The 15,751-nt window shown below is 41.0% G+C and overlaps 1 protein-coding gene across 1 annotated transcript in view; it reads left to right on the forward strand.

The window, feature by feature from the left end:
* The window catches only part of LOC136874347 (uncharacterized), a 129,588-nt gene that overhangs the window by 49,737 nt on the left and 64,100 nt on the right, over positions 1 to 15,751 (forward strand). The window contains exons 4-6 of the mRNA XM_068227762.1: positions 3,113 to 3,257; positions 6,193 to 6,276; positions 13,695 to 13,828. Of these exons, the coding sequence (XP_068083863.1) occupies positions 3,113 to 3,257; positions 6,193 to 6,276; positions 13,695 to 13,828 (363 nt within the window). The remainder of the gene's footprint in view (positions 1 to 3,112; positions 3,258 to 6,192; positions 6,277 to 13,694; positions 13,829 to 15,751) is intronic.

Below are 15,751 nucleotides of genomic sequence, written 5' to 3' on the forward strand. Positions count from 1 at the left end.
GATCATCAGCAGTGTATATTTATTTTGCTAGTGGTTTAACGTCGGACTAACACTGGAAGGCTTTTAGCGACTTAAGTATAGCAAAGGGCTAGAATTAAAGTCGTGGCTTTAATTATTCAGGTGACTACCTGGTGTGCAAATGTAAAACCACGGAAAGCATCTTCAAGGTTACCTTCGGTGGGATTCAAACCCACCATTTCTCTGGATCAGTATCAGTGGTAAAGTGTCAGCCTCTGGATTCCAAGATCGCGGGTTTAAACTCGGCATGAATAGTCAGATATTTGAAGGGCGGAAAGAAGTCCATTCGACATTTCATATCGTTTGATATCCGAGTGTAAAAGATCTCCGCTGATACATTTGGTGTTTAGCCGACGAAGGAATTAAAATCAGCCATAGAAGACCAAATATCCGGTCCTCTGCTGGAGTAAAATGGAACGAAATTGACACGCAATCAGCTTATATGGCATCAAATCAAAATGCCTGCACACGGTAGCTGAGACCATATGATTATTATTTATTGCTATTTGTTTTCAGTCACATCGACGCAGGCAGGTTTTATTGCGACGATAGAATAGGAAAGGGCTAAGAGTGGGAAGGAAGCGACCGCAGCCTTAGTTACTGTACAGTCCCAGCATATGCCTGATGTGAAAATAGGAAAAGACGGAAATCCCTTCTCAGACCTGCCAGCAGTGGGGTTCGAACCCACTTATTACCCGAACTCTGTCTCACACGCATGTAGCCAATTCTCTGATTATTATTATTATTATTATTATTATTATTATTATTATTATTATTATACCAGTCTTTCTCAGAGTGCGTTTATATTCAAATTATACAGGGTGACCCAAAGGTTCGTTAACTTTTGACGAGGCAATACTTCACGGAATATTGAAGGTAAAGAGATAATAATTGACACACGTGATTGACATGGCATTGGGTTTTATTGATACCAAAATAAGGTACACAAAATGACCAACAGATGGCGCTGGACAGTAGCACGTCAGGTACAAATGGCCACACTTACTTGACATGACATAGAATTTTATTGACACCAACAACGAGTGCGCAAACAGGGCAACAGGTGGCGCTGGACAGTAGCACGTCAGTGATGCCGAATTGAGACCCGTGTACGGTGTAATAGGATCTGTCGTGAGAGAGGGCGTCAGATGCGCCTGCAATCGCGGCATGTTGACGTTATCAGAAAAGGCGCTGTTATTGAAGCTTTGTTTACTTCGTTTTGATGCAAATACAACCCCATGTCATGCCAATTATGTGTGTTAATTTTTACCTCTCTACCACAAATATTCCTTGAAGTATTGCCTCGTCATATGTTAAGGGATTTTTAGGTCACCCTGTATATCGTTGCCCTTGCGTATCATTAATTTATACCAGCGGTCGCAAAACGTCGCAAATTAATGATGTACTGTGAATACTACCCGTTCGCCACACAGAGGTGGTGAATCGTTCGTCGCAGTGAGCGAGAAAGGAGAAGGGGAGAGTGGTTTTGAATACCGGCTCTATCGCCAGTGTTCACAACAGAGAAACATCAAGAGAAAGGAAGACTGAAAATCTATTTAATATTAGGCCAAAATTTTAAAAAAATTCAGGGAACTGAGTGGAATCGTCTTAAAAAAAGTATGCGGATTTTAACGGTTTCATTACCTACAATCGTGTCAGCTGAAAAAATCAAATTAAGAAAAAGTGGCTTTGTCATTGGAACAAATAGTTCGTGTCAAATTTAGTTCAACTTCAGTTCTCTTATTTATTTATTTATTTATTTATTTATTTATTTATTTATTTATTTATTTATGTATTTATTTATTTATTTATTTATTTATTGTCGTCTTGTTTCCCATAGCGTGGCGCAGGCTATAGAGCTTGCTATTATGCCCAATCAACATACACTGTGTCCGGCTCCATGGCTAAATGATTAGCGTGCTGGTCTTTGGCCATAGGGGTCCCGGATTCGATTCCCGGCAAGGCTGGGAATTTTAACCTTAATTGGTTGATTTCGCTGGCACGGGGGCTGGATGTATGTGTCGTCTTCATCATCACTTCATCCTCATCATGACGGCAGGTCGCCTATGGGTGTCAAATCAGAAAGACGTGCATCTGGCGAGCCGAACTTGTCCTCGGACACTCCCGGCACTAAAAGCCATACGCCATTTCAACATACACTGTTTAATTTATATTAAATTCTACAACGTACTAAAATTGTGTAACTTACAGACTAACTGGAAAAACTTATCATCTAGTCCCTACGGTTAATATTTACATGTAAAAAGTAAATTATATTAGGATATGTGCTATAGGTTATGTTCTTATTAGCATTAGCTCACAAAATGCTGTTCTTCTATCAAAATCATCTTCGCTGAGCTATTGGCAAGTTCGTGTTTCGTAACACTTGACGTTTATTTGTTTTCTTGTTCGCAGAGCCAATTTCTTCGAATTTACATACTAGATCTATGACCTATCGGTGACTTTTGTCTTTCTCACGATATTATTTCTTGAGGAGTATACACCATTTTCTATTCAGCTCTGATCAACAGTAGCAATATTCCGGATTGTTAAGACGATAGAAAACAAAATACTGTATGTGAGAACAAATGAAAGCAAAAACAAAGTCACCTCCGTACAGGCCATGAAGGCCCTTGGAGGAGTGGAAGGTAAAGGCTTCCACCATTGTTAACTTCGGTACGTGATGGGGTAGAGTGGTTAGCTCTACGCTCGGCCGCCTTTGCCCCCAAGAATTAACCTGGTACTCATTTTTGGTGTAGGCTGAGTGAACCTCAGGGCCATATGCACCTCCGGAAGTGGAAATCTCGTTTCTTAAATTTTCCGACTTCTTGACGGGGATTCGAACCCACGTCCTTCCGTGCGAACCGAGCACGCCTTTACCGCCTCGGCTAGGCAGCCCCTAACAATTAAATGCTTTTTCAAAATAAGTAGGTACCAAAATATAGGGATGTAATTTGGAATTTGAAATATGCAATTTGCAATTAACCCTGGCTTGAAAACTTCAGCTCAATATCTAATTGACGTATCCTTTGTTTAAATTAATTATACTGGAAAGATTTGAAATGAAAGATCAGTGGTAATGAACATGTTACAGGTGGTGTTTGTGGGAGACGGTTCGAGCTTCGTGCCCATAACACAACTGCGGTCACATCCTCTGGATGAACTAGAGTGGAGAGTACCCGTGGAACAGTGGGACCGAGGCTACAACAAACATCGCCACAACACAACCAGAGTACAGCGTAAGTACTAATTTCATTCCATATTATAGAATACTCCCATTTCCTAGTTCCGGATCACCTGGAACGGAGGAGAGATTGATCATTTATTGCAATCCAAATTATTTTTGATACAGGGGCAATTTGCTTCACATCACACCGATACAGATAGGTCTTATGGCGACGATGGGATAGAAAAGGTCCACAGTATTGGGAAGGAAGTGTCCATAGTCTTAATTAATGTACAGCGCCAGCATTCTCCTGGTGTGGAAATGGGAAACCACAGAAAACCATCTTCAGGGCTGCGGACAGTGGGGTTTGAACCCACTATCTCCCGAATGCAAGCTCGCAGTTGCGCACCCCTAACCGCACGACCAACTCGCCCGGTTTTGATACATGCATGCTTTTCTTGTTAAAATTAATTTATCTACCACTATCTTAAAAATTACAATTACACCTAATCACTATTTACACCCGATCTCTAAATTGTGGCTTTTTTAAAAATTGTATTTATTGACAATGTTATGTAGTCTGGGACAACATGAATCCTACCCTTATTATTAATTAGTGCAAGTATTTGTTTTTCTGACGAGTCCGAACAGATTTCTCCTTAGCTTACAACAGACATTACGAATTAACTGAATGACTGTACGAATGAATGAATGAATGCCTGGACGAGTTGCTCATGAACAAACACTTCTCTCTCCCAGTAACGGACAGCCACTAACTGGGGAGGGAGCATTAATAATTGAATGATAGAATGAATTGAATGTTCTCAGCCTACATCTATGGAGCCCCAGAAGATAAGGTGAGAACACTCCAGTTTGGATGAATGAATGAATGAATGAATGAATGAATCAGCTGAAATTAAGTGTCTCTCTCCCAAACGCGGATAACCGCCAACTGGGTAGAGAGTCCTTATTACTGGATGAATGAATGGATGAAGCAATGAATGAATGTTCTCAACCTACATCTACTGAACTCCAGCAGATAGTGTGAGAACATTCCAATGCATCAAATGGATAAGTGGATGGATGTATGACTGAACTGAATTCGTGCACGCATGCAAACAGGAAAGAGAGTCCCTCTCCCAGTCACGGATAACCACCAACCGAGGAGATAGCCTTCATTATGAATGAATGAATGAATGAATGAATGAATGAATGAATGAATGAATGAATGAATGCTTCCAATATACAGCTACAGTATTCCCGCGGCTGAGGAAAATTCCATACACCGTGAATTCCACTTTAAGGTATTGTTTCTTACTATTCTAAGACAGCGATATTCGAATGTCCATGCCCATCATCATAACCAAATTTTAAAAGAACTATATATTAGATTTTTCTTTTCTTTTCTTTTCTTTTCTTTTCTTTTCTTTTCTTTTCTTTTCTTTTCTTTTCTTTTCCATTGATTGATTCCACAGGAGAACGTTTAGTTTCAAATTATTCTTCAGTGTTATTTGAGTGTTTGTAATTGGGTCGACTCTGTGCTTTCCCGCTTGTTAAGGAATTCCTGCGGGAGCAAATTCTTACCTAGGCACTGAATGAATATTACAAACTATCTGCTACTACGATTACTAGTAAGTTTGAAAAGCTGTTACTATTCAGTAATATGTTGCTGGACATAGGAACTTGCGCTGTTATTCCGAGAGTACTTCGAACCCACGTCCTTCCACGCCTTTATCGCCTCGGCCAGGCAGCCCCTGAATATTTCATATACCAGTAAAAAAGTAAACTGTTGTCCTTTCTCGAGGTTGTGCAGCTCTTTTCAGGCACACCCCCATGTACCATTTTAACCGAACACCATCACTCCTGCTATTCTTATATCTCTGGCAGTACCCGGAATAGAACCCGGGCCACCGAGGACAGCAATAAATAAAGCTAAATATTACGCTGCGGAGGTGGGCTTATACCGGTAACAACAGGTAAAAGAATGCCGTGAAAATTATAAACTGAAATAATATAAACGTATTCAAAGTTCTTTAGTCCTTTGCAATCGTTAATTATTAGCGTTTCGCTCCAGAGTGGTACTGGGCTCATCAATTGGAGTGTCATACCTTTCGCAGGTGCTGGCAGCAAGTGCGCCTTTGAGACACCATTGCAAGCCGCCTTTTGAAGCACATGTAATGACAGTGTACCGGGGGAGATGTGTATCTCCACTTATTTAAATGTCTGCCTTTAGCTTCAAGTTCTCATAAGGAAACCATGTCAGTGATTGCGAATATTATAAAAGTGTTAAAGCTATTTAAATCGTGAATTAATAATAATTTTCATCATTATTATTTGTCCGCCTCTGTGGTGTAGTGGTTAGTGTGATTAGCTGCCACTCCCGGGAGGCCAGGGTTCGATTCCCGGCTCTGCCACGAAATCTGGAAAGTGATACGAGGACAGGAACGGAATCCAGCCAACCTTGGGAGGTCAGCTGAATAGTGGAGGTTTTATTCACGCCTCAGCTATCCTGGAAGTGGTTTGCCGTAGTTTCCCACTTCTTCTCCAGGAAAATGCCGGGATTGTACCTAACTTAAGGCCACGGCCATTCCCTTCCCTCTTCCTTGCTTATCCCTTCCCATCCCTCACAAGACTCCTGTTCAGCATAGCAGGTGAGGCCACCTGAGCGAGGTACTGTCCTAATTCTCAGTTGTATACCCGACCAAAAGTCTCACGCTCCAGGATACTGCCCTTGAGGCGGTAGAGGTGGGATCCCTCACTGAGTCCGGTATAAAACCAACCCTGGAGGGTAAACGGATTACATAAAAAAACAAGAGTACCGGGCAGAAAAATGAACTAGGCCATGTAGGCACAGAGGGCGAACTTATCGACGATAGTTAAAATTTGTAATGATTTCGAGTTAGACCTAGAGGGCGTTGTCGTGTGTGCAGAGTCACAGTGTAACAGTCTATGATGAAATACTGCATATACACTAAATATAAACGTTTTGTTTCTATTGTCTTTTTCAGACATTGAAGCTGAATGCCAAGATGACTATATGAAGATCAGGATCGGATTCAATGGATCATTCGCTGGACTGCTCTACTCTTCAGGTATGTTGTAGTGAGATTTGGCAAGTAATTAAGTAAAAGTAATCGAATTATTATTATTATTATTATTATTATTATTATTATTATTATTATTATTATTATTATTATTATTATTATTTCCTTACGGCCTCCTTAGGATCACTGCTCTATGCTAAAAATTAACGATAAAGAAATATCTTCTTCCTTGCAAACTTTGGTAACATTGCAGACCCATAACATAAAATTAGCGATTTCCTTAAGACTGGTGTTCTTTGAAGTAATTGTAATATTACTGATTACTTGTTGAAAAAGAGTAATTTGTAATTTGAGTACAATATATATCAGGTAACTGTTTTCTTTTTTTTTAATGATATTTGTTCGTGGCGTCGACCTGCACTATGTAGATCTTTTGCCATTACTTTCACCATATGATAGGAACCTGTGTGTAAGAGGAATTGCGGAAGTGTAGAGTGTTGAATGTGAGGAAAGGAACGTTAAGGACGGCACAGACACCCAGTCCCCAGTCCACGGATATTAATCATTTACAATTACAAACCCCTGACCCGGCCGGGAATCGAACCCGGGGCCGCCGGGATTCAGGAGGACGCGTTGCCTCCTACACCGCGGGGCCGGACCAGGTAACTGTTACTTAGGCCGATTATTTCTCGTTTGAACTTCTCCTGTCACTGGTTGTACAATAACCTTAAAAACTGAGCATATATTGTGTATGATGGGTATTCAGCCCGAAGGCTGGTTTGATCCTCTACAGCTCCACCAACAGCTGTCATAGATAGCCTAGGTGTCACTGAAGAGGCATACTAGGGAAGTGAGGAGTGAGGTAGTTTCCCGTTGCTTTCCTCACTGAGCCAGAAGTTGCTATTGCATATCAGTCTGCCAAGGCCACTGAAATGCATACACCAACCGACCCTATGAGCGATATTTTCACACCATTCGTAGCAGGGACTGGTTGCATAAGGAATGGCATTACTGGCTTCGCTCATACCTCGGTCACTTTCATATTGTCAAAGCCATGGATGAGACTGAGACAGGTCAATGAATTTTTTTTTGTTAGGGGCTTTACGTCGCACCGACACAGATAGGTCTTATGGCGACGATGGGATAGGAAAGGACAAGGAGTTGGAAGGAAGCGGCCGTGGCCTTAATTAAGGTACAGCCCCAGCATTTGCCTGGTGTGAAAATGGGAAACCACGGAAAACCATTTTCAGGGCTGCCGATAGTGGGATTCGAACCTACTATCTCCCGGATGCAAGCTCACAGCCGCGCGCCTCTACGCGCACGGCCAACTCGCCCGGTGTCAATGAAATTATCAAATTTATTCTAGCCCATACCAGAAGACATAGTGCATTGTAAACACTACATCCCGCAAGCAAAGGCATAACAAACTGAACACTTATGGATAATACACCAAGAAGCGGGATGATGATTCTTGCTGTTTAAAGGGACCTAACATCTTGGTCACCGCCCCATTTAAACACCGGGGAAGTGATTTTAATTAAAATTATTCATTCATTCCGTATGTAAAACGTTCTTGTGGGGGTGGTCGTGATTATTGTTTTCAGAGGAAGTACAACTGGGCAACTATCCTCTGTTAACATCAATCAGAGGGAAATAATGGAAGGGGGTCCGAAACTTTGAAAAATGAAGGTATCGGCCAAAGAGAGCCAAGGGCCGCGGAACGCGTGAAAATGAAAGACTCCCTAGGCCTTCATACCTAATACTGTCAGGGTCGGAAAAGAACAAGAGTTCGCCAAGGGATGAAAGTGAGGAGCCTGGCACAAGTAAGTGGAAGCAATACCAGGATTCAGCTAAGGGCCCCGTGATCGCCAACCCACGCTCCCAAGTTAAGAGCCCCTTGGGCAACATTTCTCTTGGGTTTTCACCGCATAATTATTTAATCATTCCATTATTTTAGTTTTTTACAATTTGTTTTACATCGCACCGACACAGATAGGTCTTATGGCGACCGTGACCTTAATTAGGCACATCCCCAGCATTTTCCTGGTATGAAAACAGGAAACCACGGAAACCACGAACCTACTACGCTGGCGTAGCAGGGGGAGAGATGATACTCCCACGTGACGCGTCCCAGATGGCGGGCGGACAGGGGGTCCTAACCGGCTTGCCAGCGGACTTGGGCGAAATGAAATAGCTCTCGCGGACCAAACACACAACCTCCTGTGGGTGGGGACGCAGATGAAGACTACACCCCCAGTATCCCCTGCCTGTCGTAAGAGGCGACTAAAAGAGCCGACCAAGGGATGATGATATTAGAACCATGTGATTTCTTGTCATTAGTACCCCTGCCTGTCGTAAGAGGCGACTAAAAGAGCCGACCAAGGGATGATGATATTAGAACCATGTGATTTCTTGTCATTAGTACCATTACGTGCGGAACAAAGAGCCTCCGTGGCTCAGGTGGCAGCGCGCCGGCCTCTCACCGCTGGATACCGTGGTTCAACTCCCGGTCACTCCATGTGAGATTTGTGCTGGACAAAGCGGAGGCGGGACAGGTTTTTCTCCGGGTATTCCGGTTTTCCCTGTCATCTTTCATTCCAGCAACACTCTCCACTATCATTTCATTTCACCGGGCGAGTTGGCCGTGCGCGAAGAGGCGCGCGGCTGTGAGCTTGCATCCGGGAGATAGTAGGTTCGAATCCCACTATCGGCAGCCCTGAAAATGGTTTTCCGTGGTTTCCCATTTTCACACCAGACAAATGCTGGGGCTGTACCTTAATTAAGGCCACGGCCGCTTCCTTCCAACTCCTAGGCCTTTCCTATCCCATCGTCGTCATAAGACCTATTTGTTTCGGTGCGACGTAAAGCCCCTAGCAAAAAAAAAATTTCATTTCATCTCTCAGTCATTAATCGTTGCCCCAGTGGAGTGTGACAGACTTTGTCTGCCGGCACAATTCCTATCCTAGAGTGACAAAGAATGTCACGAAAAACACAGGATGGAAAATAGAATAGGGCCAAAGTTACACCCCTGTGGTGCATCAGAATTTGAAAATTTTGGTAGACCTACTCTGCATGTTCATGTCCTCGGTTAATACGCATTCGGCATCCACCAGAAGAATTAAGTACTCAGCCTGTGAAACAGTCCAGTAGAGCTGTGGTTTCTTGGTTAGGGAGCAGTCCATTTGAAATGCCATCTGGTAGTGTTCTACTTTCGATATCTGATGCCAATGTAAACGGAATACCAAAAAAAAACACTCACGCCATCTAAATGACGAAAAATAAGAAACTTTGTTCCGGAACTGTTTCATATTTACATTGAAGCATGGAGTTAATGATCTAAGAATACAATGTTTTCCTCAATTTGTCTGAATAACTTGTAACTTTTTTGATGACTACTATTAAATAAAATCATGAATAAAAATATATAAATAAAATTACTATAAACTTAATAAAATTAATAAGCATAATTAACCGAAATGTCCGTAGTATGGGCGCCAGAGTTCACCAGAATGGATCCCTCGAATTTAGATAAGAGCATGATAAACTTTATATCCCAGGGCGTGTACATAATGCTGCGTACTGGTACATCTGCTGCAGGCCTTACCCAACCTCCTGAAAACGACTAATTAGGTAGGAACTGCACCTAGGTTCATCAATAACACTGATTCTAAAATAGCTAACTATATTCTTAACAAATTCCGTGCATGAGCACCTCATCAACATACAACATTATACATATAATACACACATAAAATATTGCTGGAAGACTCCATATTTACAACAACAACAACAATAATAATGAAAACCGTGGGAAAACGAAAGCGAGAACTAAGCTACCATTTGTAGATAGTCCGATGTACATGTATGAAGATAAATACCCTTCACTGTCTCTATATCAATTCGACTTACCGATTCTCATAATCGGCAGTTATCACATCACATAGATACTGTACCTTGTACTACTGTGTTCACATATTTTAACACTTGTTGTAAAGATATATACACACGTCTGTCGATCCACAACATAAATTATGGAAAGCCTGAGATAGCTTTCACCAACATATAATGCTAGGCCGCCACAAGTGCTACAATACTTAATGCGCAAGCACTCTCCACAATCATCCACTTTCCACGAACATAACAAGACTACACTCCACGAACGTTTGAAGTCCAGTCCCTTGCAGCCGTGTCACTCCAGTACCGTGTATCAGCACAACTTCCTTCCCGTACAGTGCGTCAATTGTAGTTCTCTTATACAGTGTCACTGGTTGTAGTTATCTTCCTTCTCGTTCCTTTACAATCACCTCTGTTGCCGCCGTATGATCAACCTTTATAGACATCAACATCCCCCTCCTCTCAGATGATACGTCTGGATTGGTGCTTGCCAGCCAATCATGAGTGAACCTCTTGTCAAGACATGCCCTGAACTTCTCCTTTCTCCTAAGAGATAAACAAACTCTGGGGTATATTCGATGAGTCACCAAACTTTCCTAATACAACAAGCTCATCTCATCAGGCTGGGATATATACATGACTCATTGAATATCCCAACACAAGTACATCACAACAAACACTGGGGTATCCACATGACTCAACCAAATTACCAGAGTTATTAAAGCAATATTTTCCCACTCGTGCAGAACAAATTACTCATACCTACATATGTGGATATCTTCCAGCTTACCAATATAAATGGCAAAATATACAAATGAAATACTGATAATAATAATAATAATAATAATAATAATAATAATAATAATAATAATAATAATAATAATAATGATGATGATAAATCGAATACTGACAATAATATCTCTAACTTCTACATATAATTCGGGGGTGTGATATATGTACTATCACAAACTGGGGTAGGAATTACTTGGTTTAGTGCCATGGAACACAATAGCTGACACAAGAAATATGGTGGCACACTTCTCTGCATTTGTTTGAACACAAAAAGAATACCATGTAGCCTCGATTGCGTAAATAAGAAAAAAATAGTCGTTTATATCAACACTAAATCAATAGATACCAAAGATAATATACAACAACTAGCAAATTTGCCCGTGCTTCGCTACGATATTCTAACTTATATACGGATTTCTACGTAAATAACTGAACACACCGTGAGGTGTTTTCTGGCATATGCTGCGAGGGTGTCCGTCATCCAAGGCAGAAAATAGCAATTTTCTCCGTCATTTGAAGAGTAAGCGAAATTATACGCATAACAAAGGTTATTTAAAACGAAGAGTTGTTTCACATACAGCCTACGGAATTTACAGAAAATCAATAGTATAAGAGAAAATTGAAGAAAACTTGTTCTGGTTTTCCTATAAACCCCCAGCCTATTCAGCGGTTTTTAAATCATATGCATATCAGAACCTGTTGCCATCGATACCTGGAATGTTCGAACGTGTCCGATAATTAATGAGGTGACGTGTTCAGGAATTCATTCAAGTGCATGGTAGACATTTTGAGGACTTCTTCTGTTAAAATGCAATATTCCTGCTCGTACACCAACATCGCGACAGCTGTTCAACATGGGATGTGCCAATACTTCCCGTACGAAGTTGGAAAGTCTGTAACTCATAAACTATCAACCAGAGATTAGATGTTCGAAGGAACATTTTCTTTTTTCTTTAAAGGCTCTTTTTTTTTTACTATCCAACTCACTCCTTCCCCCCCCCCTCACGCCCGCGCCCCTCAATTACTTCTCACATGTTCAGAATCACCCTGTGCTTGGGTTGTACGACCTGGTGACTGAAAAGCTAATCTAAGGATAGCGTGGTCATGAAATCCCCATAATAATAATAATAATAATAATAATAATAATAATAATAATAATAATAATAATAATAATAATAATAATAATAATTGTACCGATGGTACACATTCTCCGTGTATTTGAACAACGCGTCTTCTAGAAGGCCATCTGTGATGTAAACCTTGAACTGTGTATCTAAAGAAGTTTGGACCTCTAATCTTCAGATGTCTCTACTATCGACCTATGTACCCCCTCTGGTGGGAGGACGGACTACTAAGTTTTCAAGGGAAATTTCTATTTTCAACATTTGTATACCTGAAATGTTTGCAGATTGTTTCTTTTTTATGTGCTGAGGGTGTCAGCACTTCTAAGGCATCCTTCTTCCTTATGTTATAGACCAATCAGAATTGTTTGTACATATTTTTGTAGTCAATTAAAATTGGGGGTGTATACAGGCATTCTGCCTAGCTCTAGAGAGTTCGGGAACCTTCCCCCCTGAGTTGCTATATAAGCTGGGCGCTTTCGAGCCATTTGTGTCATCTTAGTCGCTCCAGTCTTAGAGTGCATACGGTGTAAGTGGAGGCAGGGGAAGCCTTGCCCGTCGTCGGAAGGCGCACCAGCTCAAGGTAATGGCAGATATATTTTTAAAATATGATTGCGCCAGAAAGATAACTTGAGGGGAAGGTTTCAAAATTATTTCTTAATGTATATTTCTAAAGTTTAATATCACCTTTTAAATGTAATTTTTCAGGCAAGTCTAAGGACTCTATTCAAATCCATGCTGGTAAATATGTAGCTTAGGGAATAAAGAGTGTTCACCCGCTATTAATTCGCAATCAACTTGGTATGGGGGTGACTGTGATTTTCTAAAACTTTAAATTCTTAAAATCATTTTGGAACTTAATATTTCGCCATCTAGTCATCCTCTGTGGTATAGGCTTAGCCTCTGCAAACTTAGGACCATAAGCCCATGTAGGATTTTAAGTGTTTTTCAAAGTGTATTTCAAAAGGAGTGCAAGTGCTTCCCCTCCTAGCATTTTGTTCATGACCGATTTCTTAAACCTTTTCTTTGCACACTAACGACATTTAGAATGGGCACTTATTGCCTCTGTTTAAAGGATCATTAATTATGGATGAGTGCGTGATAGACTGTCGAGCTAAAATGACAGTAAATACTGTTTTCGAAGTTTATCTAGTGTAAAATTTGGATAAGAAAATTGTGCCTTTAAGAGGCTGGACTGTATTAAATTTTGGATCTCAGTCTCCTAAAGCGTAACTGAGTGGAGCAAAAGTGCTTTTTGAAATAATGTAACTTTGGAGCTACAAGTTCATTCCTTGTGTACCTGAATTTTGACTTTAGGTCATTCCTGTTATATGGGCTGACGAGCTCATCGTTATTCTATTTGATTGTTATTTGATGTTGTTGATTCAGATTATTTATCAAACTTCAAACTCAGAAAGAAAGAAAGGAAAGAAATGAAATTTCAAAATTTAGTGTTTTAAATTATGCCCTCGTCATTTCTCTGTCCACCCATTCACGCCTGCACCTTCTTACACCTACCACAAAATTCTAATAATAATAATGATAATAATAATAATAATAATAATAATAATAATAATAATAATAATAATGACCTACCCGTTTTGTTATATCCTTATTAAAACCAAGCTTCTTTACTAACTAATTCATGCATGTGTGCAGGTTACTCGTACGATCCTGACTGTGTTTACATCAATGGAACGGGCAGAGACTACTACGAGTTCTATATCCAGCTCAATCGATGTGGAACTCTTGGCAAGAACACACACGCCGAGGATAGCCGGAAGTCACCTACGGTAAGTTCCTTTTCTTGCTCATTTCTAGATGATCATGTGGTTTAGCCTACTAATATATTATATACAGTACATATATAGTCGAAACCGTTCATTGTGACATCGCTTTTAACCATGTATTGGATATAACAGGGAAATCTAACGGTCCCGTCTATATCCTATATAAGCATTATATTTAAAAAATCGCTTAGTAGGACATCGCTTAGTACGACATATCGTATAAAGGCGTATTTTCGTGGTGGGGGGGGGGGGATGTACCCACTATAACGTCCAATGTTGATGTTTGTTTGTTACCTATTTGGGGATTGCTGACAACAGTGTGAAACTTATTTTCAAACTGTTGTTTTCTGTAGATTGTATATTTCAAATCAGTGTGTCCGCTAAATAGTCAAGACAAGTGTCGCTGTGAAGATGTCACAAGTGAATGAAAAAGTGTTTATAGAAGAAAAGTCACACATAATAAGGGCGATTAGAAAATGGGGAAAAATCAAACTTCAGCATCGCAAAGGAATAGGGTGTACCACACTCGACGATTTCTACAATCTGGAAGAACGGGGAGAATATCTGATTTAATAACCAAGACTGTATATAACATTACGCCGTCCCTGCAGTGTAGCGGTAGTGTGACTGCCTCTTACCCCAGAGGACCCAGGTTTGATTCTCGGCCGGGTCACGAGATTTTACCTGGATCTGAGGGCTGGTTCGAGGTCCACTCTGCTCAAGTTATTACAATTGAGGAGTTATATGACGGTAAGATGGCGGCTCCGGTCTAGGAAGTCAAGAATAACGGCCGAGAGTATTCGTTACGATGACCACACAACACCTCATAATCTGCAGGCCTTCATGCTGAGCAGCGGTCGCTTGGTAGTCCATAGCCCTTCGGGGCTGTTGCGCCATGGGGATTGGTATATAACATTACTGATCGTTGTACATTGTTGCTACTTCTTTCTTCACTTATTATTTTATATTTCACTTTTATATTATTGCTGTATACGTACTGTATTAACTTTTAGGAGACAAACTCCTCTCAGGGCCAACTTCACAAATATTGTATTGCAAATAGAGCACTTTTTCACTTATGTTTTTTGAAGTTTTAACTTTATTCTCTTAATTAACCATTTAGGTGTGTCGACTAAAACTTACAGGTTTTTAGTAACAAGAAATAGGCCGATTTTGGCGACTACCACCCTGTATGTTCCAGTGTTGCCTGAAATTACGCTTTATACAGTATCTTCTTATTTCTGCTTTTTCTATCGCTTATCCCGCACCAGTGGGATCGCGGGTGCGAACTGTGTCGCGTATGTGGATTTTCCGTGTTTTACGGCCGTATGCCCTTCCTGACGCCAACACTACGTGCAGGGATGTAATCACTATTGCGTGTTTCTGTGGTGTTTGGTAGTGTAGTGTGTTGTCTGAATATGAAGTGGAAAGTGTTGGGACAAACACAAACACCCAGTTCCCGAGTCAGAAGAATTAATCACACGACCCAGCCGGGAATCAAACCCAGGACCCTCTGAACCGAAGGCCTCAACCCTGACTATTCAGGCAATGAGTCGGACCGCTTTATACGATATGAAAGTAATAATTATAATTTCACGTGGCTATTGATAGGCAGACCCTCCGACAAGGGTTAGTGGTATCTGCCATGTTTAGCAAACTGCGTGTTAATGTGGTGGAGTATAGTGTTGTGTGTGAGTTGCAAGAATGCTGGGGACAGCACAAACACACAGTCCACAAGTCAACGGAATTAGCCACTTAGGATTAAAATCACCGACTCGGTCGAGAATCGAACCTGGGTCCCAATACGCTGACCATTTAGCCAAGGAGCTGGATCGTATAAAAGTCGAGTCCAACGCTACAGTGCTGTTTGTAATATACTACTTCCTTCATTTTGTGGAATCTTCCCACTTCAACGTTGCCATTAAT

The sequence above is a fragment of the Anabrus simplex genome, chromosome 5 (assembly GCF_040414725.1).
Source record: "Anabrus simplex isolate iqAnaSimp1 chromosome 5, ASM4041472v1, whole genome shotgun sequence".
NCBI classification, from domain to species: Eukaryota; Metazoa; Arthropoda; class Insecta; order Orthoptera; family Tettigoniidae; genus Anabrus; species Anabrus simplex.